Source organism: Leucopleurus acutus, assembly GCF_964270905.1.
Source record: "Leucopleurus acutus genome assembly, chromosome: 16".
NCBI lineage: Eukaryota > Metazoa > Chordata > Mammalia > Artiodactyla > Delphinidae > Leucopleurus > Leucopleurus acutus.
In genome coordinates, this window is record NC_139158.1 from 6,998,835 (window position 1) to 7,018,367 (window position 19,533).

The window sequence follows — 19,533 nt, forward strand, 5'->3', positions numbered from 1 at the left end:
TCCTTTCAACCCAGGAACATCACAATCTAAGAGGACGAGTGGGGAAGGGAAGAAAAGCGGGCGCTGGGAGCGTTGGGGGCTTCGATCTGCGCTGGCGGAGCAGAGGTGGGGGAAACCATCTCCTTGCTTTCGCGTTCCCTCCCCCACCGCTGCAGGCGGGCCTGTGGACGGGGAGCGGGCGCCCTCAGGGGCACTTCCGCTCCACACACTGCTTCCCGCCCTCCTCATATTCCTGCTTGGAGATCCACATTTGCTGGAAAGTGCCCTGGGTCGGGGGGGCGACATCGGCGGTCGGGGAGGCTCTGGAGAGAGGGAGAAGCGCCTCCCCACACGCCTCCCGCGCAGGCTCGACCCCTCGGAACCTCCTCCTCTCAAGCCCACAGCCCTCCCGCAGCCACCAACTTGCCCCATCTTCCTGTCCCCATCTCCCTGTCCCCATCTTCCTTCGTATTCTGAGGGCGAATACCTGCTTCATATCGTTCAATCCACGATTCATTCATTCAACAAGTATTTATTGAGCACCAGTCTGCCCGGGGCCGAGGGCTGTTCTCGAGCTGGGAGGTGGAGCTTACAGCCCCAGGCCAGCCAACCGGCGCCCCAACACTCCACATCCATTCTCCACCAGATACCCTATCACTCCGTCAGGCCTTCCAAACACGCCAAGTCGCCCTCCATCCCAAGAAAAATCTTTCCTCCTCCCTCCCCACCATTCCGACACCACCTAACATCAGGATATTAGGATGTCGTCACTTTGGCGCCCCACCTCCACCCTCCCGCTGAAACAAGCGCCTTGAGGGTCTCCAGCCCTGGCATTTCAGGCTGCACCCTCTCTGTGGTTGTCCTGCCTCTGCCTGAAAGTTAGTGTGTGTGTCCCTGCTTCTGTCCCTTGGCGTGTCCAGGAAGAACACACCTTCCTGGACCAAGTCATTCCCCTCCCTTCTGCTCACGTGCCAAGGCCCCACCCTTCCCACCATCTCTGGTTTCCAGTGCAGATCTCTGCGCTGAGTTCTAGACCCAAATACAGTAAGCCCCCTACATACCAACGAGTTTCCTTCTGAGAGCATGTTCTTAAGTCCAATTTGTTTTTAAGTCTAACAAAGTTAGCCTAGGTACCCAACTAACACAATCGGCTATATAGTACCGTACTTTAATAGGTTTATAATACTTTTCCCACAAGTATATTATGTCTGCTGAAATAAATATAGATACTAGGGATCCAAAGAAATCATGAAGACCACACATAATACTGAACGCCGTTTTAACAAAGGTGGTCACAGTAAAGTAACTGGATTAAAAAGATGATATCTGATTTTTATCTATCATTCCAATATCTATAATATCTAATGTACATTCCTATTCAAAATTCTTCAGAGTGAAATTATTTTATGGGCTTGAAATATAATTTTTAAAGAAATATTTTATGCTAAGGTTGCATATTCTAAGAAGTTCTGCACTAGTGCCAATGAAATGAACACTTCTATTTTTTACAAGTACTGTACTACTGTACTCTATACAGTACTGTACAGTAAAGTACACAAAAGCAAATCACTTGTGGAGGATGCACGCATGTGACAATGTACGCCAGACACGTGAACTAACTATGTGATTGGACATGCGAACATTCGCATCTTTGAAAGTTCGAAACCTGAAGGTTCGTAAGTAGGGGACTTACTGAACTCAGCTGTCTTTGGACACCTCCTCCTCAGTGTCCCCTGGGACCTCACCCTCAACATGTCCACAACTGTGTTCACTATCTTCGCCCACACCTGCCCCCAACCTGCTTCTCTGGTCATTCTCACCTTCTACAGTTGCCCTGTCCAAATCCAGTGGCCATTCGCTACATGGAACATTTGAAATGGAGCTATTGAGCACTTGAAGTGTGGCTAGTCCGAAATGAGATATGCTCCACATGTCGAATATATACCAGATACTGAAGACTAAACCCAGAGAAAAGAATGTAAAACATCTTAACTTTTATATTGATGACATATTGAAATGATAATACTTTGGATATATTGGATTAAATATAATATATTCTTAAAACTTAATTTCACGTGTTTCTTTGGACTCTTTTTAATTATGGCTACTAAAACATTTTAAATGACCTATGTGGCTCACATTACATTCCTCTTGGACAGCACTGCCAGGATCTAGCATCCTGGGCCTCGTCCTTGAGCCAGTTCCCTCTTACCTCGTGTATCCAAACAGTGTCCACATTCTGTCAGTCAGACCTCTGATAAGCTTTCAATTCCACCCCGATATCTGCTCCGCCGTCAAACGCAGGTCACCGTGGAGACCACAGCAGCCCTCTCCAATCCACTCTCTGCTCTGCAGCCCAGGTGAGTTCACTCAACTCAGATCTCACAGCATCTGCCCACTGCCTTTGGCCTTGCCTAGCTCCCCCCAGGAGCCAAGCACCCTCTCTCCCACTTCGCCTCATAAGTTCTTACTCACTCTTTCATCTCAGCTTGAGTGCCCCTTAGAGGCCCTTCATGACCCCTGAACAAAATCAAGTCTTCCTTTGAAGGAACACCCCACACTTTGTGATGACCTCCTGTTTAATCGTCTCGGCTTCCAGACTGTTCCCACGCACAGAGGCGGGGACTAGGTCGGGCTGTCTGTCCACTTCAGGTGCACAGGAGGCCCTCAACAACTGTGTGACTGACACACTCTCAGCCCTGAGCTAACTTCAGGGGTTCAGTCTCCTGTCACTCTGACCATTGTTTCTGTCTCCTTGGGGGCACACACTCTAGTGGATATCCTCCTTGTCCTGTTATGGCCCTGCTGTCCCAGTCTGTGTGGCTGACACCTGCACCCCCAGATGCAGTTTGCATCTTCACCTCTCGCTCAGCGTCTTGCCTCTACCCCAGCAGCTGGTCCAGCCTGAACTCCCCACCTACCGCCCCAGAACCAACCTGCCAGCCTCCTTCTGTTTGCCCCTGGCTCACCACCCCATCCCCACTGCTACCCATTCCATGACTCCAGGACAATAGGAAGAACCTCCTGGCAAGGTCCCCTCACATCCGGCTCATACCCTGATCCCCAAAGACTCATGTCTGACATAACCTTCCCAAACGTGCCTGTGGCCATCACATCATCTTACCCCAAACCTTCAGGGTCTCACCCTGGCACACAGGGCCACCACAATCTCATCCCAGCCAACCTCTCCGGCTTCCTGTCCTCCGCTCCCTGATTTGTGTCCTGATGTAGGATCCACCTTTCTGGGAGCAGTGACTGCCCTTTCATAAATGTTTGTTGAATGAATGAATGAGGAGGCAGGCAAGGCGATGGGGGCTGTCTGGATCTGCCCTTCCCCACATTCAGCGCTAGGCCAGGCCCCTCCCCTCTCACCAGTGAGGCCAGGATGGAGCCCCCGATCCAGGGGCTGAACTTGCGCTCCATGGTGCTGTTGCTGGCGATGAGCTTCAGTCTCATGCTCTGGGGAGAAAGAGGGGCTGGGGGAAGCAGACACCTGGCTTCTGGGAAGGGACAGGGCTGGGGGTAGGGAAGACTGGGAAGCCACAGCAGGAAGGGGCCACTCTGGTGGCCAGAACGTTTGCTTGATGTGTGGGAAGGAGGAAGGACTTGGTCCTGAAGGGCTGAGCCAGGACTGGAGTCCAGGGCCCTGGCCAGGGGTGGGTTCCTACCGGTGGAGTCTTCTGGGAAAGCTCTCGATTGAGCCTGTCAGTGAAGCCTTGGAGCAGCGTGTTCCCACCAGTGACAATGACACTGCCGTACAGGCCCTGAGAGCAGGGAGGAGGAGTGAGCAGTCACGGGATAGCCCCTCCCCCCCCCCCCAGCTTCTCCTGGGCCCCTCTGCCAAGACTCAGGCTTGGGCCTCACCGGGCGAATGTCAATGTCGCACATGCCGATGCTGGTGGTCACCACGTGGCCCACGCCTAGCATGGTGTTCCCCGAAAGGCCCTGCAGAGAAAGGTGACTGGGCTTCGGGCCCTCTGTCCCCTCTCCCAGACCTCTGTGATGCTTCCCAGCTTCTCCCACACCCCAGGATCCAGGGCCCTCCACCCAGCCCCACCTTGACATTGGAGGGATCAAACAGGCCCTCGGGGATGCGGAGCCGCTCCGCACCATAGTCGGTGTTGTAGCCATTGGGCATCTCGTAGTGCACTGTGGGCATCTGTGCAGCCACCCTGCCCAGGAAGGAGCAAGACTCTGCTTGGGGGTGCTCCCAAAAGACCAGCGGTCCCCCCTGAGCTCCAGACCTGCCCCCTTTCCACCCCCCACCCCCCAGCCATGAGCTGCACTTACTGCTCGTCATAGGGAGAGTCCGAGACCTGCAGCACGGAGGCCTGGAAGTCCTGGATCACCTCCTGAGAACCCAGGGAGGTGGTGAGGGCTGGGTTCCCATCTCAGGGCCCACCCCACTCCACCTGCTGGGCCTCGGTCCCTCCCCGCGGCTCATGGCAGGGGACTAGGAGGTGGGGGGCGCGGGGGTTTGGGGGGATTTCTCCAGCGCCTCACATTGCACATGTAGTTATGCCAGGACTTTGAAACCTGGGGTAACTTCTCCTTCTTCTTCCAGTTTGGGGGGGCGCCCTCCCGTACGGGCTCCTGTGGGGACACAGCCTGTGAGCACCCTACCCCATCCCACACTGGCCCAGCCTACCCTGACCACACCTGCCAGCTCTGTAGCTAATGGGCACTGGGTTCTCTGCTCTGTTGCCCAGAAAAGGTGTTTCTCCCCCTTCCCTGTTAGAGGAGAGAGAACGGGGAGAGCCCATCCCCACAGATGCCATGTGTGCAGCGGGTACAGCTGATCTGAAAGGCTTTGGTCAGAGAACACTGAGGGCCTGGGGAATCCAGCAGGCGGCCAGACCTTAAGGAAACAGCCTTTTACGGATCCATGTTCCACGTGGGGATCTCTTGCATGCAGTGTCTCATTTAACACTCGCGGCAGCCCTATATGCTGTTATTCCATTTTACAGGGGAGGAAACTGAGGCTTGGGAGCTTCAGTCTCATGCTCTAGGTCACACAGTTCTTCTGTGGCAGAAGCAGACCTTGAACCTGGGTCTACTGGACACCAGTACCCACCACACTGGCCCTCACATACACATCCTGCTAGCAATTGGCTGTGGGACCTCGGCCATATCCCTCAGCCTGTCCAGATCTCTGATGCCTCAATTGCAAATTGAGGGCTGAGGGTCCTTCTGGGGCCTGGCTGCTCCCCACCCTGATATCTGATGGGTCAGTGCCCAGGACACCCCAGAGGCCCCACCTTGGCTGCGATCATGTAAGGCGGGATGATATCAATTGCCATTTCCTGGAAGAGCTCTCGGCACTGCATGGAGATGAAGTCCCCTGCCAGGGGTGACTTGACAATGCCTGGAAAGGAGGGGGTGTCAGGACCTGGTCCCTCAAGGCACCCCCGACCCCTGCCGAGGCCCCACCTTGCTGCAGGACGTAGCCATCGTGCACTGGAATGGCCGTGGTGTGGGTGGCCCCACTGTCCAGCACCAGACCTGTGGAGCGTCCATTTGCAAAGCTGGTGTGGGATGGGTAGGTCAAAGAGACAGCAGCGAGAGGGGGCTGGGACCCGAGTCTGGCCTAGTCACTCTCTTCTTTCCTGGATCCAGCCCATTCCCAGTCTGCAAATCTCTCCTTCTAGTTTGTGACCCATCTGCTAGAGAAAGGCAGCTGAGACCCTTGTCACTTTTTTCTTGTCCGAATCACACTCTCTTCCTCTATTCCTTCCTTTTGAGCTCCCAGCCTCTCTTTAGGTTTAGTTCTATGTCCCATGGGCTCTCTGAAATTAGGGGCTATATCGCCCCACCGCCTAGCATAGGGTTCAATGCAAGGCAGATCCTTAAATAAAATAAATGCTGATTGGCTGCTTGGGAAGGGAACAAACACCTCAGTGTCATATACCCTTCCCTCCTCCCTCGCCCCAGCCCCTGCTGTCTACCTGTCCCTACTCTCGATGCCCAGCCTGATCGAAGGAATGGGAAAGGGCCGCTGAGCTGGCCACCCCAAGGTCCAAGGCGCTTAGCCCCCAGGGGCCCTCTGCACTAATGGGGCTCAGGGGTCCGTCTACCCATCCAGGATATTACCCTCCATAGAATCAGGCCCAGCCTCCAGCTCAGAACGCCACACACCCCACCCTGACCCTCCACTCCGGCAGAGTAGCTTAACCCAGTGGATACGCAGTAAGCACAGCTGTCTTGCACAAGAAGAAGGCAGGAATGTTGTACTGCTCGAACATCAGCTCCGTCAGCTTCTCCCGCTTGGCCCGTGTGTTCCACTGAGGAGAAAGTGCAAGAGGGGAAGATTCAGGAAGGGAAAGGCACCGATCCACGTACATACCCGCCACCCCAACACGTATCTTGCGCTGAGGACAGAGGGCAGGTCCCCTGACCCTCAGAGATCTTTAGAATGTGAGAACTATAAAGAACTTTAAAGATCACAATTCAAACTCAACTGAAGAAAACAAAACTCAGGGAGGGAAACCGGCCCAGATCACACAGAAAGCTCTCGGTAGAGCTGAGTCTAGAGTCACAGTCTCTTGACTCGTAGCCCAGTACTCTTGATTGTGCAATACGCACTTCAGCACCCCCACCCCCCGCCGCCAGTACATCCCTCTTCCTCACTCTAATCATCTCAGAGGCAAGAAAGCTGAGGAAGAAGATTTCTGGGTAAAAATGTTGGATTGAATACAAACATCTACTTTTATTCCCTCCCAAGGTCCCAGCAAAACTATAATAGAGCGGGAATTAATTTAAAAAACAACAACAAAAAACCCCAAACTCACAAAAGCCAACAGGCACATAAAAAGATGCTCAGGGCTTCCCTGGTGGCAAAGTGGTTGAGAGTCTGCCTGCTGATGCAGGGGACACGGGTTCGTGCCCCAGTCTGGGAAGATTCCAAATGCCACAGAGCGGCTAGGCCCGTGAGCCATGGCCACTGAGCCTGTGCATCTGGAGCCTGTGCTCCACAACGGGAGAGGCCACAACAGTGAGAGGCCACAACAGTGAGAGGCCTGCATACCGCAAAAAAAAAAAAAAAAAAAAAAAGATACTCAATATTTTTGGCCATTAGGGAAATGCAAATCAAAAGGACAATGAGATTCCACTTCACACCCACTAGGGTGGTGATAATAATTTAAAAACAAGACAAAACGAAAAAACAAAGAATAACAAGTGTTGGAAAGGATGTGGAGAAATCAGAACCCTTGTCCATTGCTGTTGGGGAGGTTACATGGCTCAGCTGTAGAAAATGATTGGCATGTCCTCAAAAAATTAACATAGAATTATCACATGCCCCAGCAATTTCACTCCTAGTTATATACCCAATGGAATTGCAAACAGGTGCTCAAACAGATCCTTGTATACAGCTGCCCACAGCAGCTCTATTCACAACAGCCAAGGTGGAAATAACTCAAATGTCCATCAGCAGATGAACGGCAAAACAAATTGTGGTATATCCATACAATGGAATATCACTCAGTCAGCTACAACATAAATGAACCTCGAAAACATTAATACAGACATAAAAAGTCACATACTGTATGATTCCATTTATATGAATGATCCAGAATAGATATAGCCATAGAGACAGAAAACCAACTGATGGTTGCCAAGGGCTGGGGGCAGGGGGAGTGGAAAGAAACTGCTAAATGAAAATGGGTTTTCTTTGGGGGTGATGAAAATGTGTGTTTTTTTTTTTTTCTTTTCGGTACGGGGGACTCTCACTGTTGTGGTCTCTCCCGTTGCAGAGCACAGGCTCCGGACGCGCAGGCTCAGCGGCCATGGCTCACGTGCCCAACCGCTCCACGGCATGTGGGATCTTCTCGGACCGGGGCACGAACCCATGTCCCCTGCATCGGCAGGCGGACTCTCAACCACTGCGCCACCAGGGAAGCCGATGAAAATGTTTTGAAACTAGATAGAGGTGATGGTTGCAGAACATTGTGAATGTATTAAATGCCACTGAATTTTTAACTTAAAAAAGGTTAATTTTATGTCATGCGAATTTTACCTGAGAGAGAGACAGAGAGGCATAAACCCTTAAAGCTTGAGAAGAACAAGAAATGAGAAAACAGCAACAAATTTTTGAAGGCTGGAAATCAGTTAGGTGAGCAGTAACTGACTTAACAGATTCAAGAATGCTGACTCCTAAACTGGTAGTGGAAAAAGCCAACAACAGCCTGTGCTAAATGGCAGAATCCTCACAGGGATTGGGAATTGGTAGTTTCAGGTAGCTCTGGAAGTGGAAGGAAAGGGGAAATAAAATAAGATTGTTTAAAGCTATTCAAGTAACAGATCCCTAAACTCTCATCCTAATTCCATGGCACTAGGCTATTGCCCACTCCAACCTCAGCAGAAGAGTGGAAATTTATTCTCTGGAGAGAGTAAAACTGAGGGTCTCTGAACTGGTGGGACACTTGTCACTGTTGGGAGTGAGGACACTATACTTAAAAGAGGGGAATTAAGTGATGACATGCATATTGAATGCTGATAACATCAGCCCTATTTGCTCACTTGGCTTCCAGAAAGGGGTTGCGCAGTCCTGTCTTCAGGTTGGAAGTCTTCCCTGTGAGTTACATCAAAGATCTAAAGATGCAACATCCCAGTCAGACCATCCTATAACAAAGACTGCAGTCAGCAAGTCCCCCTGCCCAATCAGCTTTTTAGTCCCCCATTCCTAAACATATGCGGACAACCAAGGATTTGTGGAAATCTGAGAAAAACCTAGGAAATGAGATAAAGACTCCCAAGAAAGGGCAGGGAAAAAAACCAACTTGGAAGAACAATAAGTATACAAGGAGATGAAAACTTCCAAAGACAAAACTAATAATATCCCTATGAGATAACAAATAATATTGCACCCATGAAATAAGAATAGGATGCTCTAAAGAGTAACATTCATGGAATAATAAAGACCTACCGGGAAATAAAAATACAGGAGCAGGAATGAATTAAAAACTCAATAGGGGCTTCCCTGGTGGCACAGTGGTTGAGAGTCTGCCTGCCGATGCAGGGGACGCGGGTTTGTGCCCCGGTCCGGGAAGATCCCACATGCCGTGGAGCAGCTAGGTGCGTGAGCCATGGCCTCTGAGCCTGTGCGTCCAGAGCCTGTGCTCCACAACGGGAGAGGCCACAATAGTGAGAGGCCCGTGTACAGCAAAATACAAAAAAAAAAAAAAAAAAAACCCAAAACCCAAAATACTCAATAGAAGAGATGAAAAACAAAGTGAGGGAATATCTTGGAAATAAGAGGAAAAAGATAAAGAGATGGAAAACATAACAGAAAAGACGAGAACATTAGGAGACCAGTTCAGGAGGTACAAAATCCAAATAATAGGATTTCTCAAAAGAGAGAATAGAGAAAATTGAAAGAAATAAATCATCAAATAAGTAATTAAATTTTTTTCACTGAGTTGAAAGACATAGGTTTCCAAAATAAAGTCACACACTGGGTGTCCAGAGCCATGGACAAAAATAAACCCATATAATATTGTGAAATTGTAAAACACTGAGGACAAAGTGAAAATTTTATAAACTCTAAGAAAGAAAAATAAGTTACACCAAAGGATCAGGAAATAAATGTTTTTGGCCTTCTTGATGGTAACAGTAGATGCTAGAAGACATTGGAGAAGTGCCTTCAAGATTCCAAAGAAAAATGATTTCCAACCTGGAGTGTTATACCTAGCTAAACTATCAATCCAAGGTTAGACATGCAAGGTGTCAAAAATGTTACTTCTTATGACCTTTCTAAGGCAGTTAGTGGAAAATGTGCCCCATAAAAACAAGGAAGAAAATAAAGGAAAGGAGTCATGTGATACAGGAAACAGGACTTCTAATACAGGAGAGGGGCAAAGTGTTTCCTTAAGATGATGGTGAAGGGAGATGTCAGGATGATAGCTACATCTTCTGCGTAGAAGGTAACTAGTCCAAAGTAGAGCAGGTCAGTGGGCTCCTGAGGAGATTTCTTGAAGATGAAATTGATAGAACACCTTAAGGAATTAATGTCTTGAGAAAAGATATAGATAACTGATGAATAATTTAGGGCCACATTATTAAGTAGATAGAAAAACTAAGGAAAACAGAACCAAGACAATTTTCAGTGCTAGAGAAAACAAAAAGTTGCACAGGAAAGAAAAATAAGCCACAGTTTATTGCCTGGTTCAGGCCTGATTAGCATACATAATAATAAGAGTGTAAATACTGAATATTGATCTTAAAAAACCCCAAAACCCTAAACTACAACTGTACTTTAGGTAAGAAATAAGAAATGTGTGTGGTGTGGGCTGGGGAGGAAAGAGAGCCAAATGCTCATTTTCTATAGTGGGAAATCCACAGATAATGTTTAAAGCTAAAAAATTCACCATCAGCAATTTAAGTGTGATATTTAGAGATATAAAAGGTAATGGCGGGACTTCCTGGTGGTCCAGTGGTAAAGAATCTGCCTTACAATGCAGGGCACATGGGTTCGATCCCTGGTCTTGGAACTAAGATCCCACATGCTGCAGGGCAAACAAGCCCACACGCCTCAACTACAGAGCCCATGCGCCCTGGAGTCTGCATGCCACAACGAGAGAGAGAAAATACGCACACCACAACTAGAGAGAACCTGTGGGCCACAGCGAAGAGCCCGTGCCGCAATGAAAGATCCAGCATGCCGCAACTAAGATCCAACGCAGCCAAATAAATAAATAAATAAATAAACAGGGGCTTCCCTGATGGCGCAGTGGTTAAGATTCCATCTGCCAATGCAGGGGACACAGGTTCGAGCCCTGGTCCGGGAAGATCCCACATGCCGTGGAGCAACTAAACCCGTGTGCCGCAACTACTGAGCCTGCACTCTAGAGCCCGTGAGCCACAACTACTGAGCCCACGCACCTAGAGCCTACGCTCCGCAACAAGAGAAGCCACCGCAAGAAGCCTGCGCACTGCAACAGAGAGTAGCCCTCACTCACTGCAACTAGAGAAAGCCTGCACGCAGCAACAAAGACCCAACGCAGCCAAAAATAAATAAATTCATTAAGAAATAATAATAAATAAATATTTTTTTAAATAAATATTTTTTAAAAAGGTAATAGCAAAAAAAAAAAGCTAAAAGAGAGAAGAGCAATTGCCTCTGGAAAAGGGGCAATAGAAGGAGGAGGCTATGAATGGCATTTTTTTTCTCAACATACTTTATAAAACAAATTGATTCTTTACATGTATATATAATATTGACAAAGAATGTAAGTTAAAAGGTCATAAAAGGACTTGGGGTGGTGGGGCAGTGTATAAGGTTGACTGGGGTAAGGGCAAGTGGATAGAGCTGGAGGAGAGAGGAAGGCATGGAGACTAAACCAGGGAGGAAGGAAAGTGGTTGAAGATGATGGAGTTGGAAGGAAAGTTTGAAAAGCGAAGTGGAGTGAGTGATGGCTTGAGGAGAGAGGTGAATGGTGGGCCCCAGGGCTTGACTAGCAGCTGGATGAGGCACTTACCGGGGCCTCGGACATGAGCACTGGGTGTAGATTTGGCTCAGACTTGACGTGTTTGCTGTAGGTGTGATCCAGGATCGCACGGAAGCACTCCCAGTCCTCGACTGGGGCCAGGAGACCAGTGGAGAGATGAGGGTGGGCAGGCAGGAGTCCAGGGACAGGAAGGAAAGGAAGGAGGGAAGGAAAATCCGGGGGAGGGGAAATAAGACAAGCTCCAGCAGAAGTCCCCCCTTCCCAGGAATCTGGTGGCCCCTGGTTAGGAATCAGGCAGCTGTGGGAAGAAGTAAGGGCATCCCTGGGACTTGGGTCGCTGCAAGGAAGACTCTGTGGATGTGGGGTGCTGTGCCCCAGGTTGTTGGGTGTGGGCTCTGAGTCTGTGTCAGGAGGCAGTGGGTGGGGGCCCCGTACTCATGCCATTCTTGAGGGGTGACATGACCTCCGCTCCATCCCGAGGCACGTGGAGGGCATTGGTGTCGATGTGAAAGATCTTCCCTTTCTTCTCCTTCTCCCCCTCCAACTCCAGCCCGCCCCCCTCCTCCGCGGCCAGCAGTCCCACTGTGGTGGGAAAGTCAGCCTGGAGGGGGGCATGGGCGGAGAGAAATCAATCTCTTGCCCGGTTCCAGGCCCATGGCAGGGCCCTCAGCCCACCCCTGGGTTTACTCCCTCATTCCCACTCAGCAAAGCTTCTCTCTGGGCTCCGAGAGCCCTGGATCACTGGGAAGCCTGGAGGGGAGCCCTAGGTTTTGGGGAGGGGGCTGGAAGGCTCACCTTGGGGCAGTCCTCCCCAGCGTACCCAGCGCGGACTGAGAAGGAGCCAATGTCAAAGACCAGCGCCCCCACCTCATCTGTGCGGGGAGACAGACTTGTGAGGGGATCTCTCCCAAACTCTCTCCTCTTGGATTGTTCCGAAAGGAGGTCAGGGCAGAGCCACCTTCAACGCCGGACGGTGCGGGTGGGAGCTCGGCCAACAGTTTAGGGTCCTGGGAGTGGGGGTCAAGACCCCAAAGTCCCTTTCTGCTCAGTGGCCGTTTTCAGGCCACTCTCCTTGCTGGGCTGGGGGCCGGGCGGTGGTGGGTTGAATGGTAGAGAGGTTGGGCCCGGTGCGCGCGAACGTCCGGGGGCGGGGGTCGAAGGTGGGAGTGGCGCAGGACACAAACCAGGGGCTAGACCTGCTCGAGCGCCGAGGTGCCAGGCCCCAGGGTGCCCAGAGCTTGGGTCTCGCGGGTTCGGGGCGCTGGGATTCGGGCGAGGCCGCGCCAGGCTGGAGAGCCCGAAGCCCGAGGCTCGCTCACCTCCGCCGTAGACGCCCCCGCTCATAGTGCCCTCTCAGCGCTGCTCGCGGCCCGTGGGCAGCGGCGGGATCAGCACCGAGGCTGCCGGACAGCTCCCGGGACCCCGGGCGGGGCGGGGCGCGGGGCGGCCAATCGGGAGGCCAGGTTCCCCGCCCCCAACGGCGCCGCCGATAGGCTGAGAAGCCAGACAATAACCCGGCAGGGGGCCGCTGCTTTAAAGGGGCCAGACACCTCAACCTTAGGCGCCGGGGAGGGGATTAGCAAGGACCTCGAGGCCGGCCCTAAGGGATAGGCTGGCAGAGAGCAGGAGTACGCAAGAGATGGAGACCTTGTCCATTCGGAGACTGTAGGGTGACTGACGGGGCCCCTGCTCCCTTACTTTTTAAAATGGGGTCTAGAAAAGGGCGCCATCGTCTCCGAGACGCGTCCATTCTCAGGCTCCTGAGCAAGGTTCTGCCATACCCAGGACTGAATGAAATCACTGGGAGAGGGAGGGTAGGGAAGGAGGGGGAGAGGTACGGGAAGGGGTTGTCTCCATTTTCTGCCTGTTTCTTGCCACCCTTGTCTTTCTGATGGTCCCTCTTTTCCTCGCTGGTCCTCTGGTGCCTGGGCCTTATACATACACACGTTTCTGCACATGTACACACGTTCACACATGGCGCTCAGCTAACCCAGCTTTAGCTTCCTTTCCCTCTCCCTCTCTTTTCATCTGTTCTTCTCAGGAGTTATTTATCTAGCAAGTAGATTTTCCCCTCATAGGCTCCTAGGTCCTTCTTGGCTCCTGGCATGAGGCCATCTCCACAGCAGTTTTGAAAGAGAAGGTGAAGGAGTGGCTCTGACAGCCTGGCTCAGCTGAGAGACTCTTATGTGAGCATCTGGGTAGGTGTGTGCCTGTACGTATGTGAGTGTGTCAACATTTGTGTGCATATGCATATGTGCATGTGTTGGGGGCACTCCCACCTACTTGTTTAGGGGTGGGGAGCAATAAGACCAGAGATAGCTTTGGAAGAGGGTTCTGTGTGATGGCCAGCCGAATGCCCCTGAAGGTTCTCAGCTCATCAGATACTCATTCTGTAAGGGACTCCACCCTTCCTTAGCCAAAGGACAGATGGTTTGAGCTGGCTCATCCGTTACCCACTGGCGACAGTGGCATTTCACATGCCCAGGGGTGGTTCTGAGCCCAGGCCTGGCTCCCCAGACTGGAGGCTTCAGTGGGAGGGGTGAGCTGATTCAGGAGTTGGGAAACAGAAATATCCCAGCGTGAGCCTAGGTCAGCCATTGTCCTCTATACATTGAGGCCTGGATGAATTGGAACAGCCCCTTTAACCTCTCAGCGCCTCATTTCTTCATCTTTCAAAATGCTGAGGTGAGAATTAAAGGAGAACACTGGAGGGGAAAGTGATTCTATTCATGGTCTGCACCTCTCCTTTTTGTTGACATTGAATAATGTTGCTTCACTTCCCTTGTAAATTCACCTTGTCAATTCCCACTATCCCCTTCCCCATCCCAGTCAGGATCTCAGATTCAGAAACTACCCCAGTCAGGGGAAACCTTACCGATCCTGTATACAACTCCTAGATTTTATAGGGATTTCCCCAGATAGAGGCAGGGCCCTGTCTTGGGTCACACAGCCCACTGGGGCAGAGCCAGGACTAGAACTCACATCTCTCATCAGCCAGTTGACAGATGACCTTGTTTCATAACATCTCTATGTCCCTCTGCAAGCTTCACTGTCCCCATTTGTAGGACAGGTGGTGGTGAGGACTCAAGAATCAAGTTCCTGGCTAAGAGCTGGGCACACAGGGCTATTCAGCAAACACTGGGTCTTAAGAAAATCCCTAGGGCATTTTTGAGGCTTTAATATTATTATCCATTTATTCATAGAAATCTGTAGTCTATCTGGTAGAATGATTTTTCCTCTCATGGTTGGTAGAAAAGCTAAAGTCAGCGAACTACCGACTAGACTTGATTTACCGCCCAGTTAACTGTGGCCAGTTTCCATTTGTCATAGGATCTGACATGATATGCTATTGCATGATGGAAGTGGTTAAGGTGAAGTTTATCCATATATTTCATTCATCCATTCATTGATTCAACAAACAGCTTTTATGCCTACGGTGTGCCAGGCATTGTACAAGGTATGGGAATACTAAGGTGCATAAGATATATCCCTGCTCTCAAGGAGTCTTGGTGCAGTGGGGAGCTCAGACATGCATGAAAGTGGGGTGAAATGGAGGCCCAGAGGAGGGAGTGGCTACCTGTCTCTGAGAGTCCAGGGAGGCTTCTAAAAGTGAAGTTTGAATTGTGAAGGATAAATAGGGGTCACTGGTGAACAAGGTGGGAAAGGTCTTCCACCAGAGAACAGTGTGAGCAAAGGTCCATATGTGGAAATAGGAGAGTTGGAGATGAGCTGGTGGCAGAGACCAGCGTCAGGGGAAGATGAAACTAGGAAAATAGTCAAAGACTGACTCGTTAGGCTTCCCTGGTGGCGCAGTGGTTGAGAGTCTGCCTGCTGATGCAGGGGACACGGCTTCGTGCCCCGGTCCAGGAAGATCCCACACGCGGCGGAGTGGCTGGGCCCGTGAGCCATGGCCGCTGAGCCTGCGCGTCCGGAGCCTGTGCTCCGCAACGGGAGAGGCCACAACAGTGAGAGGCCCGCGTACCGCAAAAAAAAAAAAAAGACTGACTCGTTTATGCCTGAACCCTGTTTTTACTTAGCAAACACAAAGCATCTGCTATGTGCCAGGCACTGTATAAATGCTTTACAAATATTAAGTAATTTAGTCCTCATAATGACCCGATCATCATCTCCATTTTGCAAGGGAAACAGAAGCATGGAGAGGTAAATGACTGGCCCAAGTTCACTCAGCTGGTAAGGGACAGCTGAGATTTGAACTGTGGCATGTGAAGAGTATTGGTCCTGGGGAAAATGTTGCCATACTTCTATTCATTTCATAGATGTTCTCCAGGTGCCTGATAGGCACTGGGAATAAAATGGCTCATATAACTTGATGTGACTCTCACTGAGTTTAATGTCTATTTTAGAAGATGGATGATTAAACAATTAGCTCAATAAAGTCATCTGGAGGTTCTCACACTGGCCAAACCTGAGCACCTGGTAATGACATTGAAGGTGGTAGGACCATGACCCCCAGACCCCACACCTTGGATAGGATTTGGCATCTTGTTTGTGTCTATTCATTGCTTGGTGAGTTCTCACCCAGCCCTCTTCCAGACAAGCCAAGTGCCCTGGCTTCCCAGGGAGCCCCTAGTGCAGGTGGCAAGTGCCCAGAAAGAAAGTCCAGTAAAGACTGCAATAGGCACGGAGCCAGCACTGCAGTGGGGCACAAACAGTGACGTAGTTAGGGAAGCAATATTTAAATTAAGACTGAGAAAATGAAAAATTTCCCAGCTGACAGGAAGTAGAATTGGAATGGAGGGTGGAAGGCATTCTTAATAGAGGGGAAAAGACCCAGCCTCTCTGTCTTGCAAAGAAGTTTGGCCCTCGTCATGGAGTCAGTGGGGAACTACTGCATGGTTTTGAACAGCAAAGTTATACGATCCAACTTGCATTTTAGAAAGATACCTCCTGGCAGCTATTTGGTAGGTTGATTAGAGAGGGACTATCCTGAAAGGCCAGGAAATAGGCAAGAACCAAGGTAATAGCAGCTGGTGTACAGTAGAACGGATAGATTTAAGTAATATTGGAGAGGTAGCACTGACAAGATGTATTCACTGATGACGTAGACTGCTAGCCTTACATCAATAGCCATCTCCCTCCTTTCTTTTTTTTTAAAATAAGTTTATTTATTTTAGTTATTTTTGGCTGCGTTGGGTCTTTGTTGCTGAGCGCGGGCTTTCTCTAGTTGTGGCGAGCAGGGGCTACTCTTCATTGCAGTGCGCGGACTTCTCATTGCAGTGGCTTCTCTTACTGTGGAACACGGGCCCTAGGCGCGTAGGCTTCAGCAGTTGTGGCTCTACAGCTCAGGCTCAGTAGTTGCAGCGCACAGGCTTAGTTGCTCCGCGGCATGTGGGATCTTCCCAGACCAGGGACTGAACCTACGTCCCCTGCAATGGTAGCAGATTCTTAACCACTGTGCCACCAGGGAAGTCCCCCTTCTTTGTTTATGAACAATGTTTTAACTGGGTATATGGCTACAGACTACATTTCCCAGCCTTCCTTGCATCTGGCCAACTTCTGAATAGAAGTTAGTGGTGTCCTTAAACAGGAAAGAACTCATGCTTCCATGCCACCCCCCTTCCCAAGAGATGGATTCAGACACAATAGTGGGAAATGCCTGGGCCACATTGGACACAGGTTGAGGATGGCTGAGATGCCCCACAGTCCTGGAGGATCTATTCTGGGGTTGTCACTTAAGCCACTGAATTTGGGGACTCTTTGTTCTAGCAGCTTGGACTATAGCCTAACTAACTGACCATCTTTTGGATATGGGGAATGAGGGGGTGAGAAGCTCCTGGGCAGATGGTGGTGCTGTTAACTGGGCCAAGAGATTCAGAGGAGAAGTAGGGTTGGGTAGGATGGGGTGGGGTGGAAGAGGATTACTTTAGTTTTGAATATGTTGAATGTGAGACATCTGTAAACAGTGATGTGCAGTCACTGTTTTAACAATCAACTCTTCGGGAAAGGGGAATTTCGATCTGAAGCATTTGCTGACTTCCATGGTGTAAATACTCTCACCACAACGATTGCAAGTTACTACTATCAACATGACATCATTGAATAAGGAGTTGGGAAGAGAGGTATACAATGGCCTCTTGTGAGCTGGTCCAAGCTAGCACGAGCTGACTCCAGTGCACCACTGTCCCTGAACATGCAGGTGGAGACGTTCAGTCTGCAGTTGGACAGACACCAAGTCTGCATGTGGAGACAGAGATCTGAGAGTGATGAGCAATTAAGAGGTAATGAAAGTCCCAGCAGTGACTGGAGTCACCAGTGAACAACATGGAGAGTGAGAAGAGGAGGCTGAAGCTGGGATCCTGAGAAAATCAGCGTTGACAGAGTCCTGAAGAGGAGGAGAAGGCTGAGGAGAAGCCTGAGAAAGAACAGTCAGAGGGAGGAGAAAGTGTCCCATGACCCACCAGGGCCAGGTTTTCCACATGTGCTCCAGGGCTTCTGCCTTCTCAGAGAGATTGGTCATCCTCTGGTTATCCCCTACCTGTCTCTATCTTCACCTCTCTCTCCTTTCTGTCCTTCTCATTATTATCTTTTTTATTATTATTATTTTTATAAACAAGGTTTGTTTATTTTAAATAAATCTACTTATTATTTTTGGCTGCATTGGGTCTTTGTTGCTGCACGTGGGCTTTCTCTAATTGTGAGTGGGGGCTACTCTTAGCTGCGGTGCGCGGGCTTCTCATTGCGGTGGCTTCTCTTGTTGCGGAGCATGGGCTGTAGGCGCACGGGCTCAGCAGTTGTGGCTTGCGGGCTCTAGAGCACAGGCTCAGTAGTTGTGGCACACGGGTTTAGTTGCTCCACGGCATGTGGGATCTTCCCGGACCAGGGCTTGAACCCGTGTCCCCTGCATTGGCAGGCAGATTCTTAACTACTGTGCCACCAGGGAAGCCCTTCTCATTATTATCTAAACAAGCTCCAGGAGCTCCCATCAAAACACATATTTCTTGACTCCACATTCTCCTCCCATTGCCGCCCCACCTTTCTATACCCCCTTGCAGCCAAGATTCCCAAAGCCTTGGCCACCTTGGTTGTCTCCACCGCCTCATTTCTCACTTGTCCTCAGCCCGCTGCTAGCAAAGCATCCATTGCAGATGCTCCAGACCAAGCCAGCAGCAGCCTCCACGGTAGTCAATCCTATGCCCTCTTCCCAGTCCAGCTTTGTTTCACCTCTCTGCAGCATTCAGCACAGTTTACCATTCCTTTTTTTGGAACAGAATTTTCCAAAAATTCTGTTGGGTTCCAGAATTCCACGTTCTCCTGATTTTCTTCTTAGCTCTCTGGCTTCTCCTTTGGCAGCCTGTTCTCCTCTGCCTGACCTTTAAATGTTGGAGTTCCTCAGGGCTTGGTCTTAGGCCATCTTGTCTTTTCCCTGAACCTCTTTATGATTTCATCTGCTCTAAAATGCCACTCATTCTCAAGGCTCGATTCCAACCCAGACTCCTGCTGAGCCCCAGACCTGCTTCGACAGCCACTACTGAGCATTCTGCCTTGCACCTCTCCTAGGCACCTCAAGCCTAACACGTCCCAACTTAAAACTCTTGATCTTCTTCCCCAAATATATCCCCTTCCAACTGCTCTGCTCTCAGTAAATGGCACTTTCAAGCCTCCAGTACTAATAGTTATTTCCATGGTTGTCTACCATCTGTCTCCTCTGTAGATTGTAAGCTCCCTGCAGGCAGAGGAGGGTGCACAAATTCGAGGTTGTATCACCAGGGCCTAAGATAGCGCCTGATAGATCTTTGGGACTCAATAAATATTTGCTGATTGGGTTAAAACAAGGAAGCATATTAGCACAGAACCCAAGTGAGAGGAAGCAGTGTCAGATGCCCTATAGAGATTAACAAAATTGGGTTCTAGTCATCGGCTGCTAGTTTACTAAATGACTTTAGGGAAGTCACTTCGCCCATCTGGAGATTGAAACTGAAGTAAATATAAGGTCCTTTCCAAATTCTAATTGACATCTCTTATCTACTGCTAATATATCACTGAATTGGTGAGTGCACATACATGGAATTTATGCTTAAGTAAGAATGACTTTTTTTCTTATTTTCTTAAAAAATTGGTGCTTTGACGGGAATTCCCTGGCGGTCCAGTG

General features: G+C 50.0%; 1 protein-coding gene across 1 annotated transcript; it reads right to left on the minus strand.

The window, feature by feature from the left end:
* Positions 1-12,767, minus strand: ACTL6B (actin like 6B; the record flags this gene model as incomplete). Its single annotated transcript, XM_082856916.1, has 14 exons — positions 1-265; positions 3,352-3,438; positions 3,648-3,743; positions 3,844-3,924; positions 4,037-4,151; positions 4,270-4,331; positions 4,483-4,572; positions 5,238-5,344; positions 5,410-5,504; positions 6,163-6,260; positions 11,454-11,554; positions 11,859-12,024; positions 12,219-12,295; positions 12,743-12,767. The coding sequence occupies 14 exons, from the start codon at positions 12,765-12,767 to the stop codon at positions 185-187; spliced, it is 1,281 nt and encodes a 426-aa protein (XP_082713042.1). The 3' UTR covers positions 1-184.
* Positions 12,768-19,533: the final 6,766 nt, after the last annotated feature.